The following is a 27,687-nucleotide window of genomic DNA, read 5'->3' on the forward strand; positions in this document are numbered from 1 at the left end:
TGATGAGACTCAGGGTCGGTTGGAGGTCACACTCATTGTCATCTTGGTCCCAGCTGGTTTCATCTGTTTGTTTCTGCTTCCTTTCTTACCTCTGGACCCCTTCACTTAAATACTTAGGGGAACTGCTGCTGAAGGTGGGGGTGCAGGACAGCCCTGTGAAAGGTGGGTGCACGGGGCTTGAGCAGGGCCTGGAGCAGCTCTGACAACAACAGGAGGCTGAGACGGGCGGTCAGTCTGACGCCCGCACTGGGGCCTGTGCTTGGCATGCGGAGGGGGTCAGCCGGGGGCACGTGTCAGGGAAGGTTCTCGGTATTTGCACAGAAGATGTGAACGTGGGCCCAGCTGCAGAGCTGCCTGCAGACGCCTCTACAGAAACCCCCGATTCTTTCCTGAGAAAACTGGTGGGCGGTCATTCAGGCAACAGGGCAAACTGCTTGCTCTGGAGGCTCTTGTGGGGAAGTGGGGGCGTAGCAACAGGGGCTCAGCCTGCATAACCCCAGAAGCCCTCCCAGGACAGCTCCAGAACCGCTTCTGGAATGGCAAGGAGAAGTGGGTCTTCCACCTACTAGGCGTGCAGGAGAGGGCTGGGGTCTGCAGGGCTGCCCTCACCTTCAGGGACTGGCTGGGAGGCTCACAGGACACAGCACATGCTTGTGACTTGTGTGCTCACAGCTGAGATGGGTCACAGCACACAGTAGGGATGCACGGGAGGGAGGGCCCCTGCTCCGGTCACCTCGTGACCCTTCATGCCCCCTCCTTCCCTCAAGGGTCTCTAGGGTGTCTCTTCCCCCAGCGACAAGGGCAGAACCATTACAGTTACCCCCACCCCCGTCCCCCCAGGGAAGCTCATTAGAGGCTTGGTACCTGGCTGGGGGCTGGTCACGTGGTGTGCTCTGCCCTCACCCTCCAAAATGCCGGTGCCCAGAAGGGGAGCCGGGGTTCAGCACGAGCCACGTGGTTTGTGCAAACAGCACAGGCGCAGCGGGCTGCCCCTAACGGGAGGCGGGAGGGTTTAGATCAGGCCAGGGAGCTGCTCACCAGCTGCATTAGCTTCCCGGGGCAGCTGTGACAAACGACCACAAACGGAGGCTCAGAGCAACAGAAACCTGTCCTCTCTCAGTCCCGGAGACCAGACGTCTGAGGTCAAGGTGTCCCAGGCCCGCGCTCCCTCCGGAGGCTCCAGGGGAGGGTCCTTCCCGCCTCTTCCAGCTTCTGGGGGCTCCAGGCCTCCCTGGGCTTGTGGCCTCATCCCTCCTGTCTCTGCCTCCATCTTCACATGGTGTCTCCTGTGTGTCTGTGTCTCTCCTCTAGTCTCTTAGAAGGACACTGTCACTGATTCAGGGCCACCCGGATCCAGGATGACCTCATCTCCAGATCCGTAACTAATTATACCTGCTGAGACCCTACTTCCAAATAAGGTTCTTTTCTCAGATTCTGGGAGCCATGACGTGGACATAACTTTTGGGGGGACCTCCCCATTCAACCCACCATAGCACCCAGTTCCCAGATGCCAGCCGACCTTCCTCAGGACAGCATCAGGCTGGTGATGTTCTGTCTTTCTGCACGGAGTTGTCTCTTGTTTCTTGTGGTACAGTGAGGTTGGGTGGGGGCGCTTCTGGCTGACCTCCCGGTCATTCCAGGGACCACGCTGACGTGTCATTCCCGGGAGGGTGCGAGCACGGCCAGGGCTCCCTGGGAATACTCCACACTGACCGCTCGGTGGTCAGACACCTGCATGGGCTGGACCGGTCCCCGGCACCTTCTACCACATCCACAGCCTGGTGGGCTCTGCGGGCCTATGACCAGGAGGTGTGGACCGGCAGGATCGGTGGGAGCCCGCCTGCCTGCCACATGGCCTCCAGCCCACCACAGACCCTCCAGTCCTGCCATGGACACCCCCATCGCATTAACCTCCAAGAGGCCTTCTGGGAGGGGTGAGAACTTGGCCATGAAGAAGACAGGGCAGGCCCTAACTGCAGCAGGTGGAGGCAAGGACTGGGGGTGCTTGGCTATTTGTCCCCCAAAGACCCAGGATGTGGGCTCTGACTTGACGGGTCCACCTCCACCTGGGCTCACCTGCGGGGTCGCTGCAGGGAGAGTGCATCCTTGGGTGATTTTCCAAGTCTCCCCACATCAGCCTCACTCCCTGGGCCCCCCTCCCCCATTAATAGTCTTTAAATAGTGTCTCTCATCCATGAGACCTGCGTGGGAGATTTTAATATTGTGTGGGAGTCCAGCGACCAGCGCCCATGTGTCCTGTGTGTCTTGGGAGGGGAGGGAGCCTCGCTCTCGCATTCCTGCCCCAGTGCACCTGGGGTCGGGGGCAGCAGACCCAGGCTCTGTTCCGGCAGAAGCTCCCTTTCTGTGAACAGGTCTTCCCCCACTCCCGTTATCCTCCCTGGAGACTCAGGAGGCCACAGCATCGGGGCACCTCCAGCACCAGGACCCCACCCTAGGGAATCTCTCAAGAGCAGGGACCAGGCCTAGAGGCGGAGGGGAGGAGGGAGCCGGCCTCTTCAGGATCCCCGGGGCTAGGAAGCCTCCTACGCAGGAGGGCCTTGGACTCAGCTTAACTACCACCCAGGGTCTCCCACCCCTCCCCTGGTAGGGGGGCCCTTCAGATTCCAGGGCCCCAAGATCCTCCCCACCGACTTCTGCCCCCAACTGCAGGGCTGGGGACCCAGAGACCCCCTCCCCGGCTTCTTTTTTCTTGCTCCCAGAATTCCCTGAAGCTGTTATACCCAGGGTTTATTATGGTGAAGGATGCAAGTTAAAATCAGCGAGGACAGGGGGACGAGCAGGGTCCAGCCTCCTCGGCTGTGGCAGCCCAGGGAAGCCCACCTGAGTCCTGAAGTGCAGGGTTTATTGGGGTCTGTCATGTCAATGTGGGGACCACCATGTGCCTGACCTTAGCCTCCAGCCCCCGGGGGCGACTGTGCCTGACCTTAGCCTCCAGCCCCCGGGGGCGACTCAGGAAGCCCCACTGTGTATCACGCCGTCAGCACAGACCAGCCTGGACTGAGGCCCACGGAGCATGGACACTCCCATCAGACTCAAGGTGACCTCCTAGAGCCAGGAGCAGAGGCCCAGCCTCTCTGTGGGCAGATGAACCCACACTGCACAGGCCCTGGTGCAGGGCCCGTTCCATGGGGTCGGCTGGGTGCACGCAGGTCAGCCAGTGTCTGTCTGTCTCAGCCTGTAACCACAGACCACACTGTCCTGCTCTGCTACAAGAGCGAGGCCAGTGGAGGGACAACAGGGGTGGGAACAAAGCCGGGTCATGGTCCGGCTGGGTGAGAAAGGGTCCAAGGAGCGAGAACCCGGCTGCCCTTGCCTGGTGAGCCGAGAGCTGACGTCCGCCCTGTGGGCAGCCCCTCTCCCCACGTCTTTCCTGCACCCTGGGGCAGGGTCATGCCTGTGTATACAGCAGGACGCACAGCAGTGCATGCAGCAGGCCTGATGCCTGCCCTTGCCATGTACTTGGGGGCTTGCTGAGGGTGGAACATCCCGACAGGACACGGGCCGACCCCGGGGAGGATGTAGGGGGTGAAGCGTTTGGGAGCCTCTGGAGGGGATCCTCACCTGTCTGCACAGGTGGACTGAGGACACCGACCAAGGGTGGGCAGGCGGGGAGCCCAGGAAGGGTCCTGGGTCATCCCTGAGGCTGGAGGAGGGCTGTGGAGCTGGGGGTGATGGCGGTGGGGACGAGGGGCTGATCACAGGACAGCGAGGAGACAGAGCATCCGAGGCAGCGGGGAAGGTGAAGACTGTGCCCAGTGGGAGGACGGAGAGACCAGCAGGCGGCACTGTAGCCGCGGGTAGCAGGGCTGCTCCCTGCAGGGCGGCGCCAGAGCCCCGCACCGCTGGAAACCCCGCCGTGTCCGGATGGGGGATGGGGGCCCGGATGGGCGGGAAGAGTTTGGAAAAGTCACCTGATCTCCACATGTCCTGGGGGAGGGGTTCCCTGCTCTTTCCTTAGAGTCTCCCCACCTGGGGAAGTCAGCACACTCAACAGCGGGTCGCGCACGGCTTGGAATCTGTCGGGAGGATGAAAGGGAAGGGGGGGAAGGAATGAGAAACAAACTCTACGTGTTTGGACAGCACATGCCACTCTAATTTCCAATAAGGAAGAGGAATTTCCCAAAGGCTCAGGGTGCCCCTGTAACCAGAATGGGGCTTGAAGCAATCCTGCCACCTTGTGGCCGGTTCCAAAAACAAGTTGAAGACAGTTGCTCAGGGGCAAGGTTGTAAATGACAACTATCGTAGAAAAATGTCTTGGGGTAAGTAACAGAAAAGGACTTCAAAACAAGGCAGAATTGCAGGAACCGGATTGCAAGAGGTAGCTTGGACTCGCCGTTAAAGCACATGAAAGCTGCTCAACATTGCCTACGAGTCAGTTGGCCAAAACGGGTGTACAGGCTGAAACCCACATGACCTTTGTGGCCAACCAAACATGCGGGAAATACAAATCAACACTACGGAGATGCAGCGCTTTGCCCCAGTCAGAATGGCCACCCTCACAGTGTGTAAAAACCAGAAATGGAGGAGAGGACGTGGAGAAAACGGAACCCTGCTGCGCTGATGGTGGGAATGTCAACTGCTAACAGCCACGCTGGAGAAGGGTATGATGTTTCCTAAAAATTCTAAGAAACAGAGTTACAGGGACTTCCTGGTGGCGCAGACATTAAGAATCCAACTGCCAAGGCAGAGGACACAGGGTCGAGCCCCAGTCGGGAAAGATAACACATGCCCTGGAGCAACTAAGCCCGTGCGCCACAGCTACTGAGCCTGTGCTCTAGAGCCCGTGAGCCACAGCTACGGAGCCTGTGCTCTAGAGCCCGTGAGCCACAGCTACTGAGCCTGTGCTCTAGAGCCCGTGAGCCACAGCTACGGAGCCTGGGTGCCACAACTACTGAAGCCTGACACCTAAAGCCAGTGCTCTGCAAGAAGAGAAGCCACTGCAATGAGAAGCCCGCGCACTTCAACGAAGAGTAGCCCCAACTTCCTGCAAACAGAGAAACCCGATGTGCAATAACAGAGACCCAACACAGGCAAAAACAATTACCTAATTAATTAAAACACAACAGAGCTACAGAGCATAGGGCACTACCACTCCTGGGTGTATATCTCGGGATAACCATAAATCCATAGGACACAGGAACTTCAACTATTAGTGCAGCCCTTTTGCAGGCGCCTCGACTTGGAAACAATATACATGTCCTTGGAAGGAAAAAATGGATAAAGAAGATATGGTACTTATGTACAAGGGATTAGTACTCAGACATGAAATCAACGAAATAAGGCCAGTTGCAGCAACTCGGGTGGACTGAGATACGATCATTCTAAGTGACAAAATTCAGACACAAAATGACACAGCATAAGTTATCATTTACAGGTGGAATCTAAAAATGGCTGCACATGAACTAAATTACAAAACAGAAACAGGGTCACACATGCAGAAAACACACTTATGGCTGATTAAGGGAAAAAGTGGGGGTGGGGTGAGACATAAACCAGAGGGTTGAAATTAACACAGATACTGTTCCAAAGACCAAACAGGTAATCGACAAGACCTACTCTATAGCTCAAGAACTGGACTCAGCACACTCTAGTCACGAGAAAAGAATATATACGACTGGTAAGAATCTTAAAAGAATTTATGGATGTCTCTCTGTAAGTGAAACAAGTGGACGTGCAGCAGCCAGAAAGACAGCATGGAAAATCACCTACACTCCATTATAAAAATAAATTTTAAAAAAAGACACAGAAAGAAAACGTTACAAAATTCGTTCAGGGGCTGTGATGCAACCTGGATTGACCACATCTAGACCCACAGCTGCATGGGCCCTAAGGCTGGACACTCGTGGGGCTGAGAGGCTGGGTGAGGAGTCAGCAAATGCAGCCCCTTTCGAGTAATCCTGCCTGGTCCCCATTCCATGGATCCCAAACCTCCAAGTGCAGGGGACCCTTCGTACAGCTAAAACATGCATGGGACACCCTGACGATGGTACACCGTCGCATCGGGAAGAGTTTGGAAAAGGCGCCTCATCTCCCCATCTCCTGGTGCTCGGGTTCCCCCCTCCAGCCTCTTTCCTAACAATCTCCCCACTAGGGGAAGTCAGCACCATCAACACCCTGTTTCGCACACTTTGGAATCTGTCCGCAAGATGAACCGGAAGGTGGGGAAGAATGAGAGACAACACCTAGGTGTTTGGACAGGCACATGCCACTCTAATTTCCGAAGAGGAAGTGACGAAAGGCTCAGCTAGGCTTCGGAACTAGAATAAGGCTTGAAGCAATCCTGCTGTAGGGTGGCCAGTGCCCAAAGAAACAAGTTGAAAAGTGGAGCTCAGGGGCACTGCAATTCACAATCGTGCAGGACTGTAAACGATCCCTAACGTGGAAAAATGCCTTGAGGTAAGTCACGAAAGAGGACTTGAAAGCAAGGCAGAATTGCAGGAACAGAATTTCAAGAGGGACATTGGTCTCGCCTCGAAAGCACATGGAAAGGGGCAGAACTTCTTCAACAATGCCGTTGGCCAAAAAGGGCGTACGCGTTTTTCCTGAATATTTTCAGGAAAACCACGTACACCCTTTTTGGCCAACCAAGCAGGCGCGCGGTGCAAACCAACGCTACAAAGAGGTACAACTTCGCCTCAGTCCGAAGGGCCGTCCTCACAAAGTGTAAAAACCAGAAATGCAGGATAGGGCGTGGAGAAAAGCGAGCCTTTTCTCGCTGACTGTGGGACGGTAAATTGCCAACGGCACTCTGGAGAAGTGTAGTTTATTTCCCAAAACATCTAAGAAACGAAGCTACAGAGCATACGGCACTTCCACTCACGGGCGCGTATCTTGGGAAAACCAAAGCTCGACAGGACACAGGCACCACAACGTTTAGTGCTGGTCTGTTTACAAGAGCCTCGACTTGGATACAACCAAAATCTCCCTGGAAGGAAAACATGGATAAAGAAGATGTGATACTTATGTACAATGGAATATTACTCAGCCATGAAATCAATGAAATAAGGCCAGTTGCAACAACTCGGGTGTACTTGGGTACGATCATTCTAAGTGACATAAGTCAGACAGAAAAAAGAGACTTATCCTCAGGTGTCAGTTATAGGTGGAGTATCAAAATGGCTATACACGAACTAAGTGTCAAGAGACACAGAATCACACATTTGGAAAACGTACTTATGACTGCTAGGGTGCAAAGGTCGGCTGAGGCGAGGCATAAACCAGGAGTTTAAAATGAGCACAGATACCGTTCCATAGACCCAACAGGCAATCAACAAGGCTTACTCTCAAGCTCAAAGGACTAGACTCAGCACACCCTACACACCGGACCCTGACCCTGACCCTGACCCTGACCCTGACCCTAACCCTACCCTAACCCTAACCCTAACCACCCTAACCCTAACCCTAACCCTACCCTAATCCTAACCACCCTAACCCTAACCCTAACCCTACCCTAACCCTAACCACCCTAACCCTAACCCCAACTTATAGGTGGCATCTAAACATGGATACAAATGAACAAACTTACAAAACACAAACAGCGACACACATTTAGAAAACACAACTGTGGCTACGAAAGGGGTGGACGGAGGGATAGACCAGGAGGCTGAAATTAGCATACATACCCTTCATGGACAATATAGGTAATCGACAAGGACCTAGTGTATAGCACATAGAACTCAACACGTTGAAATCTCCGGAAGAGAATACGTAAGACTGCTAAGAGTATGGAAAAAAATATGTAGATGTTTCTCTTTATGTGAATCAAGTGGATGTACACCAGAAAGGGACACAGCATTGTAAATCAGCTATAATCCACTATAGAAAAATGATAAATTACAAAGAGAGAGAGAGAGAAATTCTTAGTAAATTCTTTCAGCAGCGGTGACCCAACCTGGAGTCACATGATGTAGACCCAGAGCTGGCTAGGGCCCTAAGGCTGGACACTCCTGGCGCTGAGAGACACCTGGTGAGGATGTGCCAGGAAATGGAGCCCCACTGCAGTCGTACTGCCTGGTCCCCACTCCATGGGCCCCGTATCTCCAGGTGCAGGGGAGCCAACCTACAGCTAGCCTAACCCTCTAACCCTGAACCTCTAACCTAGATCCTTTAACTCTGATCCCTCAAAACCTCATCCTCTTAATGGACCTTCTAATACTGTCCCTAAGCCTCTAGCCCTGACCCTGACCCTATCTTCTCACCCTGAGCACTGAGCCCGAATTTTTTTAATGAAATGTACAAGTCTTTTATTTTTTTATTATTTATGACTGCGTTGGGTCTGCATTGCTGCACGTAGGCTTTCTCTAGTTGCAGCGAGCGGGGGCTGCTCTTCGTTGCGGTGCGCAGGCTTTCATCGCAGTGGCTTCTCTCGTTGCGGAGCATGGCCTCCAGGCGCGCGGACTTCAGTAGTCGCAGCATGCAGGCTTAGTAGTTGTGACACGTGGGCCCTGGAGCACGCAGGCTTCAGTAGTTGCGGCGTGTGGGCTCAGCAGTTGTGGCTTGTGGGCTCTAGAGCGCAGGCTCAGTAGTTGTGGCACACGGGCTTAGTTGCTCCGTGGCACGTGGGATCTTCCCGGCCCAGGGTTCGAACCCGTGTCCCCTGCATTGGCAGGTGGATCCTCAACCACTGCGCCACCAGGGAAGTCCCTGAGCCTGAATTTCAATCCTTAATCCTGACCCTCTAACTCTGAACCATACACTACTCCCTAACCCTAACCTCTGGACCTGACCATGATCCTACACCACCTTTAACCCTTAACTATAGGCTCGTATCAGAACAGACTAAAAATTTGAACCCTACTCCAATCCCTTGAAGTCGCATGAAGAAGCAGGTAACTCAGATACACTCATGCGTCACCTGTTCCCTACCTCCCATCTCCTTTCCCCACACCTAAGACCACCTTGCTTCCTTATCCCGTAAGTATCTCAAGCCCCTTGCCTCTGGGGAGGTGGATTTGATATCATACTTGGCTGCCTTGCAACCTCGGCGTCTAAGCATTTGGCTTGCTGCATGACAAAGGAGCCTGGTTCCAAACACCATGAGTCCCTAAGCCTTAAGGCAGGGAAGCTTCTATAAAACACATCCTGCTGAAATAACTCCCAGAGACAGTTAGGGTTAACCATGTGACAAAGTCCAGAAAACAAGGGCTCTGTGCTCGCAGTGGGAAGACAATCGTCCCTGCGGAGCCCGCCACACGCCTCCCACCACTCACTCAGGGCTGCTGACGGCAGCGGCCTCCTGGCTTTGCTCTCACCACCCCAAACTGCGCTCTAATGTGCTTACAGAAAAACGGCCTGTTGAAGTAAAAGCAGCATGGGCTGTCTGTAATATACTCTGCCACCAGAAAGGGCACCCTCACCCAACCGTGCTGGTGCCCTGATCTCAGACTTCCAGCCTCCAGAACTGTGAGAAATACACTTTTATTGTTCATAAGCCAACTAAAATACCCAATTGGTGTTTTGTTACAGCAGCCCAGATGGATTAAAACAATCAGCAACGGTGTTTAGGAAAAACTGGAATTTTCAATGAAAAAGAAAAAAAAAGCTCATTTACAATAGCACCTCAATACTTTTAAGTCTGGACCACGACCCTCTGACTCTGACACTAAATCCTGACCCTGGCCCTGGCCTGACCCCAACGCCGACCCTGAACCCTCATCCTCACCCCCTGCTGCCCCACAAGATATGATGCCATTACCCAATATCTTTTATTTAACATTTTGACGATATGGGGAAATCGTGCCAGAAAACTAACCAGACTCTCTCCAGACGCCTATGCTCTCATGTAGCCAGACTCTGTCTATTCCAACTTCCTGTGTTTAATCACATATCACGCCTCCCCTAGGTATGCTAGAATGGTACAGACTTCAGCAATAATGCAAACGGTGAAAGAAAGCACAGGATTCTAATTTTTTTTTTTTTTTTTTTTTTGCGGTACGCGGGCCTCTCACCGTTGTGGCCTCTCCCGTTGCGGAGCACAGGCTCCGGACGCGCAGGCTCAGCAGCCATGGCTCACGGGCCCAGCCGCTCCGCGGCATGTGGGATCTTCCCGGACCGGGGCACGAACCCGTGTCCCCTGCATCGGCAGGCGGACTCCCAACCACTGCGCCACCAGGGAAGCCCTGATTCTAATTTTTTAAAGTTTATTTTAAAACATTTTTGAAAAAAAAAATGTAGCCAAGAATTTTAATTCCACACAGGAAACAGAAGCAATGCCAAGAAGGCTAAAGTGCCGTAACTACCTTTATTGGTATCTTTTGTATATCAGTTCATTAAAACCTTTGTTTCATATTTCTTGCATTAATCCCCTGAAAGTTCCAGATGGGCAAAAATATTTTTAAATACACAGCTGATTTCTGTATTATATACTTAATATTTATAAATTTGTTATTTGTTTTGCACATGTCTATGGCTGTACTACTTTCAAGACGAAAGTCACATATAAAAATACAGACTAATCAAAACATAAAAGTCAGCCATTGTCTAGAATGTGGTTTACAATATAGAGCTTGCAGACAACACAGACTATATATATAATTCATCTGTCTGAAAACAGAAAGTAGTGTCTCAGACTGACTCTGGAGAAAGGTGCTGACACACAGGGAAACTCACTGATGATTCTCCTTTATGTTTATTAGATAGATCAATACCAAATTATTTCACATATATTATATTCAATATCTATATATATATATCTTGTAACCAAATTCTGGTTTAAAAGTCACAAACCAACATGTAAATACAAAATGTTAGGCAAGGTTTAACATACATAGGGGAAAACATGTCTTATGCCTCGTAAAGACTGTTTACAATCTAGCATAAAGGCAAATGTGGTTGAAACAAAAGGAAATCCATACACAATTACAGAAAAAAATTTAGTCAAGCCACCTAATATAAAATATTTCAGATATCATGTCCAAAAATGTCCACGTGTTGCAGAGGTCTCTATAAATCAATCAGAATGACGTCAACAAGATCTGCAAACCGAAGTCTTAGCAAGTAAACGCGACTCATGCTTTTCTCTCTGAGACGACGAGGCTTGACGTTCAGTTAGAGGCAGGTAAACACGACTATGAAGAAACCCTTCTTTACAACAGCTTAACGGTACCCATTTAGGGCAATATACCCGCTTTCCCAGCTATGTGTGCACGCAGTGTTCTGTGATAAAATGACTCAGTTACTTTAAAAAAGCATAAATGGCAAAACAAAATAACCAGAACTCCGCGAAGCTGGTAAAACCACAAAGACACTGAAATCCAGCAACACCTGAGAGGCTGAGAGATCAAATGAATCATAAAATCTGGGTGACTCTGATTTGGGGTTAGTGTTAACATTTTATACTAGCCTTTGGTTAAAACTGAAACGTCTGAAAAGAACCAATGTTTTGGAAGAAGCAGTGTCACTTGTAAACATCCTGCCACCTAACTAAAAGGACGGCCTCTTCTTCTAGACCCACGACTTGATAAGACAGGAAGCTCTCAACACACAGCGCTGGAGAAGATGGATTCCACAAGTCAAACTTAAGTGAAACTGTTCTAATGCAATGTACCAAACACGCGTTTGTTCTTAGGAAAAATTACAAAACTAACAAATATTTTTCTCCAGAATTATAAAAGATAAAATCTATGAATCAGTACTGTTATGTGATTACAGAACAATAGCCAACTGAAAAAAAAAACAAAACACCAACCCACAGGCCGTCTACATCGTCCCCAATCCATTTCCTGCAGCCAGTACTTCCCACCTGCTGTAAGGACTGAGCCTTAGACACCGTTGACTGTATTTAAAGTTGAGTCAACAGTACTCTCTGTCTCTGGGGCAAAAGTAATGTAGCTCATTACTTACACACAACACTTGTTTCATTCTTCAGGACTTTCTTTGAGGGGATTACTCAATGTTGGTTACTTTAAAGGTAACAAAAGGTGTCAGAAAAAAATGCCTTGGAATTCTTTTGCAATTCCACAAAGACACCTGGCAATCTGATACGTTCATTCCTCTCCCCATCACAATTTTTGTTTTTTAAAATTACAATTGACAACTCACGTAAGATGTAATTAATTTACTTAAAATAAGAGAGGGCTTTTCAATCAAGTATCCACGTTCCAAATAACTAAAACATTTAGTTAAATCTTTTAAATTAATCTTTTAATAAATCTTTAATTACTCGGTGCCAGTAATTAAGAGGTTGATACCGTAAAATTCAAACTTGCACATAGGCATGTCCCACTCAGAAAAGATTTTATACATTTAGCAACTTGTGCTTTTTTTCTCACCTTTTATAAGAAACACAGGTTAATTTCAACTTCAGTTTTCCTTTCTGATGCAGACACGTGTACCTTGTGTAAGAAACGGTCTCCAGGCCACCTCCACGTGTAGACCTCAGCATTTCCTGAGAGTGTGAAGTCAACCCCTCCTCCAGGAGACTCTCGCCCTTTTGAGACATTCCCCCTTGCACCTTATGTTTGTCAGACTGTGTTTACAGAAATCAGATGACTGGATGAAAACTCTACAGGACAGTCAAGGACAGACGAGAAGACGAGATGCAGAGCAGGAGCCCCTTCCTCCTCCAGTGCACCTGCTGTGGGCAGCCCTCCAGGAAGGCTTCGCCTCCTCCCCTGGACCACAGACTTACTTTTCTCTGTAATAAAGCAGGTAGTACTTCAGGGGATCTGGCAGAGGGAGGCTCAGGACCTTCTCACGCAGGAAGTTCACCGGGGGCTCGGGCTTGGTGTCCGGCGGGGTTGTCACCTCTTCTTCTTGCCGCTCGTCTTCCAGGTCTCCGCAGCTGGTGTCATCAGAGGGGTTGGCGATCCGACTGGCAAACACCTCTTTGTCCAAAAAGACAATCGTTTCCATTCGGCGGCGGCGAACTCTCCTCCGTTTAAACCTGGGAGTGTTCTTCAGTCCGTTCCCGTTTTTGTTCACAGCTTCCTGGTGGATGACCTTCTTAATGGTGCCCCGGATGGCAATGCGCGCCAGGTCCTGGAGGCTGCGAACCGCCAGGGGTGCTGTGCAGACAGCGAGACCGTCAGCCTCACCCTCGTGACACCACAAGGTCTAGACACCTGAGAAAATTCTAACCACATTTTCATTTACTGGCATATTTACAAACACATTACAAGAATAGGACAGTGCTGTAGGCCAATGTTAATTATACTCTAATTTGCATTCATATGGTATTTTTCAAAAGATATTTTCAAATGCACTGACCTTTAAATCAGATAAGAAAAGGAAGCAGTACTGCTTGGCTAATCAATCAATGGAAGAATAAGAACCAGGGTTACAGCGTTTGGTTCTTTGACAACCGGCTTCATTTCCCTATTTGCCGTGTTCAGTGATGCATTGTCTCATCCAGTAGAAATACAGTGACCACATGGCTCTACAATTCTTTTATCTGTTTTAATATTTTCACAGTATTTCAGAAATTTAAGAATTTGTTCCTTTTTTATTAAAGTAGAGAAAAAGCAGTTCCAAAACATTTTTAAGAACAAAAGTCCCAAAGCACATCAAGGAAAACTAAAATCTGGTAATGAAAGCTCAAGTTGGGCAAATGTGTAGGCAATACACACGTGGCAACACAAGGGCTCTTCTGAGGGGAAGAGAATCACTAGGGGCCATGTGCTTACATGCATGACACTGAAAGTCAGCACCACTTCTTACCCCCCGAACCTAACTTCTCCAAAAAGTAACAACGCAGACTATTCGAAGGGCTCCTCTGTTGCCCACATCTCTGACCAGAATCACAGAGGCCCGAGCAGAACCTGCTCAGCGCCCAATGCCCTGGAGGCGCCCCCGGCTCGCAGCACCCTCCTCCCCTTTGTCAGGACACTGCACTCGCCCGGCCCTCACACCCCGCCACACCGAGCAGGAGGTGGTGGCAGCACTCCTCCCCCACCACTCCACTTGCTGTTGCCCCCTTCTCAGACCTCCCAAGGGCCAGCTCTGGCCTCTCCAGCTCACCCCGAGGTGCCGTCGGTGGGGGCCGCCTCATCCCCTGGCCTCCTCCTCTTCCACCCAGCCCGGCGAGCTCCTCTCCGCTTATCCTATTAGTCCTTGGTTTGACATCCATCCCGTGGCTTCAAATAACACAGGGCAGCCAAAGGCTCCCCAGGTTCTAACCCAGTCCTGCTGGGGTCAGGGCCTCCTGCAGACCCGCCTCCATAACATGCCAGCCACCTCAGGCCCATCTCCCTCCTCAGACAGGCCCTACACGCCTCCTGAGCCCCTGCCACTGGAGCCCCGTGTCTTAGCTTCAGTCTTTATCTCTTGCCCAGAAAATCCCAGCGGCCTCCTGACCAGCTCAGCCTGCAGTCTGGTCACTCACCCGTCCATCCGAGAGCTGACCCCATCCCCTGTGCAGCACACGACCACATCCTCACGGCCTCCGTGCGCACTGCCCTCATCGACGTGACTCTACTCGTCTAAGAACCTCTGGTCCGGGAGACAAGATCACAAGTTCCCTTCAGGAGCCCTAAATAGCATCGACATTGTTCATTGTGCCACGTCTGCTTTGAAGCCTCAAAACCCACATCTCGGGGTACCCTCCACGTCTTCATGATTCTTACCCAGGCATGATCAAGACACTTGTCGTAGATCCCACCTGTGACCTCACCTTCTGAAATTCTGCAGGGGCTCTGGAAGGCCGTGCCCTCCCCACCCACGGGCAGTGCCTGCCTACCCATTCCGGTGGGATTTTCAGGGAGCACACATTTGACAAATTCACCCTCCCCTGACCACCAGGGAATCCAGAATACAGAGGTGCCACATCTTCTATTTAGAGTTTTTTTTTGGGGGGGGTTGTTTTTTATTTTTTGGCTGCGTTGGGTCTTCGTTGCTGCGCGCGGGCTTTCTCTAGTTGCGGCGAGCAGAGGCTACTCTTCATTGCAGTGCTCAGGATTCTCATCGCGATGGCTTCTCTTATTACAGAGCACGGGCTCTAGGTGCGCGGGCTTCAGTAGTTGTGGCACATGGGCTCCGTAGTTGTGGCTCGAGGGCTCTAGAGCGCAGGCTCAGTAGTTGTGGCGCACGGGCTTAGTTGCTCCGCGGCATGTGGGATCTTCCCAGGCCAGGGCTCGAACCTGTGTCCCCTGCACTGGCAGGTGGATTCTTAACCACTGTGTCACCAGGGAAGTCCCCACATCTTCTATTTAAAACATGGGACGGACTCTACCACCTACATGATAAACTCGGGTCTAACCCACCTGCCCACCTCACATTCCCACGACCCCCACTCTGGCGAGCTCCTCTCCGCTTACGCCTATTAGTCCTTGGTTTGACATCCATCCCGTGGCTTCAAATAACACAGGGCAGCCAAACACTGCTAACCCTAACCCTGACCCTGACCCTGACCCTGACCCTAACCCGGACGTCCCCGGCACACGTGCCCCGCACACCAGCGACGTCCAGCTCACGGCCAGTGTGCCTCTGCTCATGCTTCTCTTCCCTTCTCTTTCTTTCTAGGGGTTCCTTTTCATCCTTGAATAGCAAGCACAAACATCCTAAAATAACCCGAAATAGGCTAAACGTAGACTATAATTTTTTGAGTGACTTTTTAAACATCACTTGTAAAACTTTAAAGGCTTCAATGGGTGGAAAAGTGTTCTTTAACATTAAAAGGTTTCTTATGAATTTTATTTCTCTTCAAATTCTAATGACAGTGAAAAGATCTAAACAGTAAGCAAGAATCTTCATACTCACGTAACTGGACAAGTCTTGATTCTCCTGACTCCGACTGGCAGGGCTGGACGAGTGGAGCAAAAGACACAGCCAGAATCTTTTTGGTTTCCCAGGCGGAAGGACCCGTCCGAGTTATCTTAGTCAACTATCCCAGAGACAAAACGAGAAGATTCAACAGGTCTGACTACTGGTAGTGTCGATTTAAATATAATCATTCCTATACACAACCTGAAAAAACACAGACACTAAAAATGAAAAACCCTGACAATACGGGCCTGCAATGTGCCCATAATGCGATGTGACAAGAATTACACGTAACTTAATGATATTCTTGCAAATATACTCAAGCTGCTAGTACAGAAAATATATCTAACAGGGAAAGAAGTTAACGGGTGACAAGAGGAAACAATCAGAGAAGGAATGTGGGGATTCTGATGAGACAACCTTCTTGGACTCTACAGAAAAAGTGCACGTGGCGGGGGAAACGTAAGGAGATGGGGCGATTCTCAAGTACAAGTCGTTAGAGACCCTCACAACCAGCTGCGATGCTTCAGCCTAACGGAGTCCTGGGCTGTGGTTTCTGGAGGGTGGGAACTGGAAAGAGACCATCTCGCCCCCACTAAACAGCAGCGGGAACCTCTCGAAGGCAAATGGCCTGATTGCTTCAACAAATAAATTGCAAGAAAGAAGGAAAACTTGGAGATTAACAACACCAAAGAGGTAATCCACCAAGTGCAGGACACAGCCCTAAATGGGGTCCCATTCAAGTAAGCTGTTCAGCCTGGTTTTGAGACAATCAGGAAAACCTGAATGCTAGCTGGACGCTTCAAGATATTAAGGAATTACTATTAACTTTTTTAGGCTGATAACGGTTTTGTTATGAAGTTTAAAAACACAGAGCCCTTATCTTTTGCAGATACAAACTGAAATATTGAAGAATATTTTCTTTCTTTCTTTTTTTTTTATTAAGGACGTTCACTACAGTCTTTACATAACAGTAAATAACAATAAAAACGACATACAACCTAATGTCTGATTATAGGAGCCAGATAATTAACTGGTCAATGGTTCAGCCGGCTACCACATAAGCACTAAAAAACGATGGTGTGGAATATTAAGTAACTTAAAATCATATTCACAAACTCTGTTAAGTAAAACACCTTAGTGTACAATAACCTTTTTGAAAGGATACAGACGAAGAGGAGAGGGCTACAAGAATCACACGCTAACAGTCTTTAGGGACTGTGAATAGTTTTTCTTAATGTTCACATCTTCTGGATTTTCTAAAATAAATAATTACTTTTCAAACAAAATGAATTGAATGCTAATATTTTAAAACTGAAGAGAATTTCACCAAAGCGCACAGTCTCCTAACATTTGTCACTTCTGTTTTTCCTAGTTGTTTGGGACGGTTAGGTTGCTCACTTATTGCAATCTGTTTTCCCAATGAAACACAGTATCTAAAACATACAGAAACATGCGTAGCCAAGTAGACCTGGACGAGATTCCCACTCAGCAAGGGGTTCTGTACAGTACCCGCCACCATGGAATTTAACGACTAGACGAGCTACCAAAATAGAATTACTCTAATATTTTTTTTATGTGTACTGTAATTCCAATACTAGAAAAAGCATAAAAGAATAGCTAAGGGGGGGCGGGGGGAGGAGGGGGAGAGGACAGAAAAGACGAGGAGGGAGGAGAGAGAGGGCGGCAGGTCAGCCTTGCAGTGCAGGCTCTGGGATGCCCGCCTGAGTCAGGACCTGCCCCGCCTTGGCTGCCTCTACGGCCTGTCTCCTCCTCAGTGAAATGGAGGACATTGTTACAAGAGTTACGAAGGAAAGTGCACGTCAGATCCCCGGAACCGACGCTGGCAGGCAGCTAAGTGTGCAAAACCGTGGGTTACGTGGGGACCTGACCTTCTCTTCCAGCGGCATGACCAGGACGCCCCCGACTTTGAGGAGGCTCTTCATGTACCCCTCGTGCTGCTTCTGCACGCCTGCCCCGCAGTACACCCGGTCATACTGAGAGCAGCCTGGAGAGATCTCCAGGCAATTGCCGGTGACGAAGGAGGGCTCGCAGAAGTCAAACCTGAAGCAAACAATGTTTTCCACAACTAAATATATCACATTAGAACAAGCCTATATAGTAAATCTACACTAAACACAGGTATGTTTCCATTGCACAGTCCCACAGCAACACAGCAAAATCAGAGGCAGAAGCTGGACACCAGACTTCAGGAAGAATTACGCTAGTAATAAGCAGAACCCTAGAAATTCCAAACCAAATATTGTGAAAGTCAATATCATAGGCGCAATCCAAGCTTAAATCACCCAAGCTCCAAGCATCACTACTGGCTATTTTTATTATCTTATTTTATTATCTTCTATCTTTATTATCTTATTCAAGATCTACTAACCGAGTAAAAAGAGGGAAAATTATATTTGGTTTTTCTAAAAATTTTAATCCCTAAAATAAGAACTTTAACGCTTTGTTTTAAAATGCAAGAGCCAGCTACATGGCGCCATTTAAAGACAAATGTGGGGCTTCCCTGGGGGTCCAGTGGTTAAGATTCCGCGCTCCCAACGCAGGGGACCCAGGTTCGAGCCCTGGTCAGGGAACTAAGGTCCCACATACTGCAACTAAGCCCATGCACCACAACTAGAGAAGCCCGCACGCCGCAACTAGAAAGCCTGCACAGCCAAAATAAATAAATAAATTTAAAATAAAAAAATAAAGACAAATGCAACAATTCCATTTTGCAAACAAGTAGGCGATAAAATGTTGTCTCTACTGGAAACACGAAAATTGGGAAAAATGAACATTCTATTTGTTCTCTTATACTGGTGAGAAATTACCTTCAGGTATCATAATTAAAAAACTTGGGCTGCCCTGGTGGCGCAGTGGTTAAGAATCCATCTGCCAACGCAGGGGACACGGGTTCGAGCCCTGGTCTGGGAAGATCTCACATGCCGCGGAGCAACTAAGCCCGTGCACCACAACTACTGAGCCTGCGCTCTAAAGCCCCTGTGCCACAACTACTGAGCCAGCATGTCATAACTTCTGAGCCCACGTGCCACACCTTCTGAAGCCGTGCGCCTAGAGCCCGTGCTCCACAACAAGAGAAGCCACCACAGTGAGAAGCCCGCACACCGCAACAAAGAGTAGCCCCTGCTCACCGCAACTAGAGAAAGCCTGTGCACAGCAACGAAGACCCAACGCAGCCATAAATAAATAAATTTGTAAAGAAAATAAAAATTAATAAATAAATAAATAACGTAAGGCCCTTAAAAACACAAAATATTTTAAGAATAATTAGAACAGATACACACATATCCCTGACTCTCCTGCCACAGTTTAATCATGTTTCCTGGAACACGAACAGTAATAAACTGATTTCTTTCCATTTAATCCAAAGTTTAAGTTATAACTGACACCCAGAACCACAGACAGATTTGATCTTACTTGTCGAAGCTGTCACTTGTCCTGATGAAAAAGTCCAGCTTCTGCTTCGCATACTCTGTCACATCTGAATGGAGTTCCACCCCGTGGTTCACACCAAAAGGACCTAAAAGGTTTCAGGATAAGAAAACATGTAGAATTAGGGCGAGAACCCCTACTCTTTATTTGTTTCATAGACTACAACACATTTGATTTGGCATGTATAATTACAGAAATACACGTTATTGGGCCTAAATCACCCAGCCCAATATTAAAATACGCAGGCTGGCCTCTGCTCACCACATCACCAATACTCTTTCCCACAGCTTCCTAAAGCCTGGACCTCCCTGTCCTCAAACTTCCACGGAATCATTTGAAAATGTAAAAAAGCCAAGGCCTGTAACCAAGAGTTCAAAGTGCCACTAATGAATTAAAGAAGAAACATGTATTTGCAAATGAAAGTGGACACAGGCCTGTTTTCCATCAAAGGTCTCCCCAAACAGTCAGATATGGTGTTTAAGTCTCACAAAATAGGTTTTAATCACCATTAAAATAAAACTATAATTCCAAAATCAAAATGAAACTTTTTTAATCAAAAGAAATTTATCAGTAACTGGAAATAAAGCTGTGAGAAAAGTTAGGAGCCCACTTGATGAAAGCGCTTCCTCCACATACAAACGCCTCTGGGTTAAATCTCGGTGAGAACTATTGACACAAACAGCTTCGTTAAATCTCTGTGTTGTAAGAATCCATTTGTATGAAGGTCGGACTTCCCTGGTGGCGCAGTGGTTAAGAATCCGCCTGCCAACGCAGGGGACACGGGTTCGAGCCCTGGTCCGGGAAGATCCCACGTGTCGCAGAGCAACTAAGCCCGTGTGCCACAGCTGCTGAGCCTGCGCTCTAGAGCCCGCAAGCCACAACTACTGAGCCCACGTGCCACAACTACTGAAGCCCATGCGCCTAGAGCCCGTGCTCTGCAACAAGAGAAGCCACCGCAATGAGAAGCCCACGCACCACAATGAAGAGTAGCCCCCGCTCACCACAACTAGAGAAAGCCACGTGCAGCAATGAAAACCCAATACAGCCAAAAATTTTTTTAAAATAAAAAATAAAAATAGGGCTTCCCTGGTGGCACAGTGGTTGGGAGTCCGCCGGCCAGTGCAGGGTACACAGCTTCGAGCCCTGGTCCGGAAGGATCCCACATGCCGCGGAGCAGCTGGGCCCGTGTGCCACAGCTGCTGAGCCTGCGCTCTGGAGCCCGCGAGCCACGGGTGCTGAGCTCGCCTGCCGCAACTGCTGGGGCCCGCATGCCCGGAGCCCGTGCTCCGCAGCAGGACAGGCCGCCACGGTGAGAGGCCCGCGCACCGCAACGAGGAGCAGCCCCCGCTCGCCGCAGCTGGAGAGGGCCCTCGTGCAGTGGCGAAGACGCAATGCAGCCAAAAATAAATTTTAAAAAAAATGCAAAGAAGAAATTAAAAAATAAATTAAATTGAATTAAATTAAAATAAAAACATTTGTATGAAGGTCAAAACAGGTAACGCTCATCTGTGTGATGGAGGTGAGCATCTTCCCCCTTCTGGAGGGGTGGGGTCCTGCTATGGGGCGGTGGCCATGAGGACCTCTGGGGCACAGACTCTACTCTGCATCTTGTTCTGGGTGATGCTTACATGGAGGTGGATGTAAAACTCACCAAGTTCCACGCTTCACACTTGGTACTTTACTACGGCTAAGTTATACCTCAATTTAAAAAAATCTGCATGTGAAAATGAACAGGGCACATAGGGCTTTATTTAAAAGACATACAGGGACTTCCCTGGCGGTCCAGTGGTTAAGACTTCGCCTTCCAATGCAGGGGGTGCGGGTTCGATCCCTAGTTGGGGAACTAAGATCCCACACGCCTCGGGGCCAAGAAACCAAAACATAAAACAGAAGCAATTCTGTAACAAGTTCAATAAAGACTTTAAAAATGGTCCACATCAAAAACATCTTATAAAAAAATAAATAAAAGACATACATATAAAGTCACAGTGCAGCATTCAACCCTACAGTCCAACAGAAATCCTGGTAAATGCAACCCTCTGTGCGCCCACAGCTTTGCACTCTGCCACTTGGTTCATCTGGCCCCTTCCTGGTGCAGCAGCCTGGCCCCAGGCCCAGGCCTCCCTGCCTCTGCTGGATGACTCACGCGCTCTCCTTTCTCAACACCTGTCACGTACAGAGCTGCTGCTGTAACATTCTCTCATCAAAACACAGCCTACAGTCATCCTTGGTGGCTCAGTGGTTAAGAATCCGCCTGCCAATGCAGGGGACACGGGTTCGAACCCTGGTCCAGGAAGATCCCACATACCGCAGAGCAACTAAGCCCGTGCGCCACAACTACTGAGCCTGCGCTCTACAGCTCGCGAGCCACAACTACTTAGCCCACGTGCCACACCTACTGAAGTCCACTCACCTAGAGTCCACACTCTGCAACAAGATAAGCCACTGCAATGAGAAGTCCGCACACCGCAACAAAGAGTAGCCCTCGCTCACTGCAACTAGAGAAAGCCCGTGCACAGCAAGAATAAATAAAAATTAAATAAATAAATAAATAACCCAACGCTGCCAAAAATAAATTAAATAAATAAATAAAATACCATTAAAAAAGAATAAACATAGTTATAAAAAGAAAAACCACAGCCTACCTGAGAAGTCACATTTCCAGTGTTTATGTCACATCCACATTACTCCGTTTCCATCCCCACTGCTCTCTTGGTCACTTGCCAGAGACCAAGAAAACTTGCCTTCTTTCCCCCACTCATCATGTTCTCATCAGCCCCTCACCTTTGTTAGGCACTTATTGAGGACACACTCCTATTCCCAAGAAGCTTCACACCAGACTAAAAACACATATCCCCTGACCCACCCCAATAAAAAGAGAACTAAAAGCGGAGGGAGTACAGGGGGCGGGCAGAATGGTGGCACCAAAGACACAACACTGAAACTAGTCCCACAAGGCCCCCCAAGCAGGGCATCACACGACACTTTCAGGTTAAGCTGACAAGTGCTGCGTCCTCCCCACCGCCAACTGGGACCTCACGAAGGGAGCACCCTCAGCAAAGGGGTGGAGCCGCAGAATGAGCACAGGAATGTGGCAGAAAGGCTGCGGTCAGAGAGTAAGAACCCCTAAGTCAAACGAAACACTTCAAGCCTCACATCTGCAGGCACTGGGAGGCCAGCAAGGTTTTCACCTCTGCAGTGATCTGCACGAAGCACCGTCACGGCTGAATGAACCAGACAGGGAGGCCCAGGACACACAGCATCCAGACGGTGAGAACGGTCCAGTGCGCACAGCTTTCTCCCTGCAGATCCAAGATGGCTACCCGCGGATGCAAACTCTCAAGTTACCTCCTTCAAATACATCAGAGCACCACGCAGTGTCCACTGCGGCCGAAAACACAGCTTTCCTTCCTTCAGAACTCTCCTCCCCTAATAACTAGTGAAATTCCCAAGAAAGAGGGGACTCAGAAAAGACAAACAACAACATCAATTGTAAGCCATTTCTTTATAACTTCTACACAACATCAAGTGCAGCAGGTCAGCTGAGGTTTACTTTAAGTCACCTTTTCCTGAGCATTTCATTTCTTTTCAATAGCATTTCTAATCTAACCAGTTTGATAACCTGACCACCTTATCCTTAGCTCCTCCAATTTTTCAGCTCCAACAGAGGGAATTATAATTCACTAATTCCGGAATGATGAATAACCCGGGCTCCCTTTGCAAAGCAGTTTCAATCCAAGTTAAGTTCAAAAAGCATTAGGTTAAAAAAAAAAAAACTTCACATTTAATAATCTGAGGGTAGCAACTTATAGCCTAAAGTCAGATGATCAGAATCTCAAAACTTCAGCAAATTCTAAAGTATATGAACTTATAAAGAAACCAAAAGTTTCATTCCGTATCCACAAAAAGCAACTGTTACTGCTAAGATTTTCTTAAGTGCCTGTATCAACCACAAAGAAACAATATTGTGATGGATCGCTAATGATTTAAACATGACTTTAAAGCCGTTATTACTTGAAATCGCCGATATTCAGAATCTTGGAACACTGACCCGGTAACGATGTTAAGATACTTAAGCCGAAAGCTTTGATATTTAGCAAACCTGGGAAAACAGGCTAAATGGCTTCGAATGAGATAACTTGTGAAATCCTTCCCATCCCTGGAATATATTTAAAAACAAACAACTTAAAGTATTAACTTTTTTAGTATTAAAACAACAAAAACAAAAACTGCTTGGAAGAACTTTAACTTCCAGGGGACTTTACAGTTAACTATTCCCAGTTTAGAGACCATGACAGGGCAGACTGAGTGACTGTATTAATTGAGAAATGACCATGAGGTCCAGATTTATACAATGTCTAGGTCCTCCGTCGTCCAAAAGGTGGGTGTGCCGATCAGATGTTGGAGGTGCAGGCTGGGGGGACAGGAAAGCTTCAGAAGGACCCCTCTGTTCCTTACGGGGATTTCTCGATTAACACAATCACCCCCCACCCAGGGACTGTGTGGACACCACGACGGCCGGGAAGGCCGAGGGCAGTTACAACTCGGTCTCCACAAAAGGACACGCTGCCGGCAGGCTCTCCCTCCTACGTGGGACAGAGCCAGACTCACCGAGGATGAGCCCCACCATGGAGCTGAGGTAGCCGGTGCCGCTGCCCAGGTTCAGGAAGGAAAGGCCAGGCTGCAGGTCCAGGGCCTCCATCACCTCCGAATAGATGCACGGAGCGGAGAGGTGGATGTTCCCGTGCTTCCACGCCAAGTCCTTGTACGCGTTCTCCTTAAACTCCTCGAGGTAATAGTCGGCGCGGTCAACAGCTCGGAAGGCCTGCTCCACCAGCTCGGAGCGGATGTACTGCGCCGCCTTCAGATGGTCTATCAGCTCGTCGTTGTCTTCACCAGCACTCACCGCGCCTCCCATCTTCGGGACCGCGCTTACGGAAAGCTGCCGCTTTAAGATTTTTAAAAGGGCAATTCATACTAAAGGTTAGAGCGGAGCAATAAAAGTTCTAAACACATACCAATTTCAGATTCTGAATTCTGAAAGTAATACAGATGGAATATATTTAGTCATCACCCACCCCTCCCACCTTACCCTCCTCCACTCCCAAGAATGCCAGATTCAAAAAAAAAAAGTTAAATTTGAAATTCAATTATATCCATCCAAAAATAAGTTTGTAATTTATAGTATGGACTGAATACAGATGAACATGCAATACCTAAAACATAGCTGACGACTTAAAAACATCATTAAAGTATGAATTCAAAACTTTACTAAAAGTCATCATTCTAGAAAGTCAAGCATTTAGGATTAAAATCATCTTGAATATACACCTATCTCTTTTTTTTTTTTTTTTTTTTTGGTCGGGTCTTAGTTGCGGTATGTGGGCTCTTTCATTGCGGCATGCGGGCTTCTCTCTAGTTGTGGCATGTGGGTTTTCTCTCTCTAGTTGTGGCGCGCAGGCTCCAGGGCACGTGGGCTCTGTAGTTTGCAGCACTCAGGCTCTCTAGTTGAGGCACACGAGCTCAGTGGTTATGGTGACGGGCTTAGTTGCCCCGCTGCATGTGGCATCTTAGTTCCCCGACCAGGGATCAAACCTGCGTCCCTTGTATTGTAAGGCAGATTCTTTACCACTGGACCACCAGGGAAATCCCGAATATGTATCTATCTTAACAGGTATATATCCACATATGGAAAAATCATTGAATGTAAACATAAAAAGAGAGCAGATATGTCTACTAGAAAATCATTCTAATATCAACCTCTTTTAATATTTCAAGTGCAGCAACGAAGACCCAACACAGCCAAAAATAAAAATTATTTATTTAATTTAAAAAATAAAAATATATAAAATAAATTAAAGATTTTAGAGCTGAATATTAGACTTCCAAATCACTAGGATCTTCCAATTATTAGATTCTCACCCCCACTCTAAATTGTTTCACAGTCCTTCCTGGTTACACTCCACCACCAGTTAACTCTGCCAGATGGGATAAAGCGCTAATGAGGTCAAGTTTAATCCTGGGCGAGCCACTTAGTTCTGAGGCTAAGGCCTATAGCCCTAGTCTTGGACAGTCATCTTAAAATTGGGGTCACTAGTTAAAAGTCGGGTCATGTTTGCTTGCTTCAGGGAAATGTCTGGCACCCACACATCCTCCAGGACAGACCTGAAAGCCACCTCTTCACCCAGAAGCCCGCAAAGTATAATGTTCTATCCTCAGAAAGCAAACACGAAGTATATGTTGGGTATGTTTCATTGTCTATTAAGTATTTATCCCTTATTTTCAACTTTGCCTCACTTTGAAAGTTTATTCCACGTGCAAAGGCTAGGTTTTTAGTAAAACTAGCAACCAACTACAACCTTTTTACAGGCACCACCTGCCCGTCACGACCTCATTTTGGCTTTACGACATTATTAGGCATATTGGGACTGAGAAGTTATTCCCGTGATCACACACCAGTGTGAAAGGACAGGGCTGCCATTCAACCCCGGGCCTATGTTCTTTACCCCACACCAAATACAGCTTTAAAAAATCCTCAAGGGAGCAAAATTCTTTACCAATGAACACACTGGTAATCTCTACCCAAAATGACAGACGAAATAACTACGTGGTAACCCTATCTGCTGCCACTGGTAGGCTGCACGTGATAACCTGTAGGATCTGATATTTACTATTAACTTTCCCTGGCAATCTAACACTCCCTCACACTGCAAACAATCACTGCTTATTACTGACCACGAATGTGATCAGTCCTAACGCCACCAAAAACACCAACAACAGGTTAAGAGGTGTCCTTGCCAAACCAAATCTGGACCTACAAGCCACTCAAATTCAATTTTTCAAAATAATGGCAAGTCATTTTTCGGATGCTGCACTCGACTATACTTTGCAACCCTGAATTCACCGCTCCGCAGTAACCGGGCACCACCCAACAAGAAAGCCTTACTCTAATGCTGCTTCTTCCAAAACCAGCCGTAAGGGCACAGGGAGGAGACGGCGCTCATCCATCTGGAGCAGGACCAGGCATCGGAAGGTCTCAGGTGGACAATCGAGGAGGCTGTGACAGCGGCCAGGCTAACGGAGCATGCAGCTCTGATAGCCGGGGCCAAGATTCAAGTCGACGCTGGGTTTATTAGGCTACTTATTAAGTGCAACATGGACAAAGTAATTCAGCTGGATGAGCTGGGGAGAAGGAACCAAAACCACACCTCCTGCCGCAGGAATAATGGAAGAAATGGAGACTTCTTTCATTTTGAAAACCAAAACTCTCACAAGGAATGCAGAGGGATTTTTTTTCCCAAGTACTCGAAAGGCTGCCATATACACACTATACACGAGCCTGATAAAAGCCAAGCCAGTGGAACACGTGTCGGATGGAGATAATTTCTGCTAAACACACAAAAAAATGCTTTCTAAAACTGGAACTGAAAATACTGACACGTTGTCAGAACGAGGAGTCTCTCCCCGCCAGGGATGTCCCGCGCCAAGTACAAGCAGGGAGGGGGCCCAGGCGCTGGTCTCAGGAGCCGAAACCCACCATCTCCAAGGGCCCCTCCCACCCTAGCGTATGGCTCTATTTCCCCCCAGCAGAGCCACAAGTTCCGACTTGTTTATACAGGAACCTGCCGGTCTACCCAACACTGAGAATGCAGTTGTTTACTTCAGCCCCTCCTTGGTCAAAAAGAACGAAGAAAACGTTGACAAGCACATGAGCGAAGGGGGGAGATAAAGGACCTCTCTGATGTGCAAACATCAACTTGGGAGACACAGGCCCTCGCAAACACAAACAAAACACACGCACCAAAGCCCGGCGAGCTCTCCTTTCCCAACGGAAGGCGTCTTTCAGGTCTTGCCTGAAGCTAAGTCCCCAAGGCTTGAAGGGCCAATACTTCCTTAACAGACTGTCACCTTCTGAAAAGGTACCACCTGTTTCAAACCTTGGTAACTCTCCACTTGCCGTGCTAATTGCAAATGTTTCCTACTTAGTAAGTCAGGGACGAGCTACGCGTCTGGAGAATTAAGTCAACCCAAGGGGTGTAAGCAATGCGCACCTGGGGAGACCTCGGGAACCCCCGGAACGCTGGAGGGCGGACCCCCGGGGAGGGGGGAGGGGCGACGGGAGACGCCTGGGACGCGGAGGGGTGTTTATGCTTGGGGGTGGGGAACGAGAGGACAGCGGAAGAGGACAGGAAGACGGGGAGAGGAGAATGCGGCCCTGGGGGAGGGTCCGGGAGCCCGGGACCACGGGAAGGGGAGGGGTGGAGAGGAGGGAGAGAGGGGGAGGGGGCCGAGGGGCCGCACCGCCCCCATACCCCGCTGCGGGCCGGGCCGAGGGCGGCGGCGGCGGCGGCTCAGTACCTCCTGGCTCGGCGGGCCCGCGGAATCGGCCGCTGGGCCGCACCTGCAGCTCTTCTGGCGCCCCTCGCCAGTCCGCCTCCCACTACGCAGCCCCGACCTCCGCCGCCGTAAACATCCACCGCGCCACTGCGCCTGCGCGCCCGAACGCCCTACTGCGC

General features: G+C 49.0%; 1 protein-coding gene and 1 long non-coding RNA gene across 11 annotated transcripts; both read right to left on the reverse strand.

The window, feature by feature from the left end:
- PCMTD2 (protein-L-isoaspartate (D-aspartate) O-methyltransferase domain containing 2) lies at positions 1 to 27,687 on the reverse strand. 10 transcript variants are annotated; one of them, XR_003428627.1, is made up of 9 exons: positions 27,530 to 27,682; positions 23,783 to 24,119; positions 19,157 to 19,259; positions 17,611 to 17,782; positions 15,716 to 15,839; positions 12,651 to 13,026; positions 3,933 to 4,037; positions 865 to 992; positions 1 to 153 (listed from the first exon to the last, which is right to left on the reverse strand). XR_003428627.1 is itself a non-coding variant. In XM_027086644.1 (8 exons), exons 2-8 carry the CDS (start codon positions 24,087 to 24,089, stop codon positions 941 to 943), a joined length of 1,239 nt encoding a protein of 412 aa, XP_026942445.1. In that variant the 5' UTR covers positions 24,090 to 24,119; positions 27,530 to 27,682; the 3' UTR covers positions 1 to 940. The 10 variants fall into 10 exon arrangements, 7 of the variants coding, with proteins under 7 accessions (XP_026942445.1, XP_026942447.1, XP_026942446.1 ...); XM_027086644.1 differs by having other exon boundaries at positions 1 to 992; XM_027086646.1 differs by lacking the exon at positions 865 to 992 and having other exon boundaries at positions 27,530 to 27,681.
- Positions 1,045 to 3,029, reverse strand: LOC113609449 (uncharacterized). The gene is made up of 2 exons (XR_003428630.1): positions 2,945 to 3,029; positions 1,045 to 2,908 (listed from the first exon to the last, which is right to left on the reverse strand). It is a non-coding gene; the product is annotated as an uncharacterized LOC113609449 (long non-coding RNA).

The sequence above is a fragment of the Aethalodelphis obliquidens genome, unplaced genomic scaffold, assembly GCF_003676395.1.
Source record: "Aethalodelphis obliquidens isolate GAN/ISIS:26980383/991018 unplaced genomic scaffold, ASM367639v1 scaffold57, whole genome shotgun sequence".
NCBI lineage: Eukaryota > Metazoa > Chordata > Mammalia > Artiodactyla > Delphinidae > Aethalodelphis > Aethalodelphis obliquidens.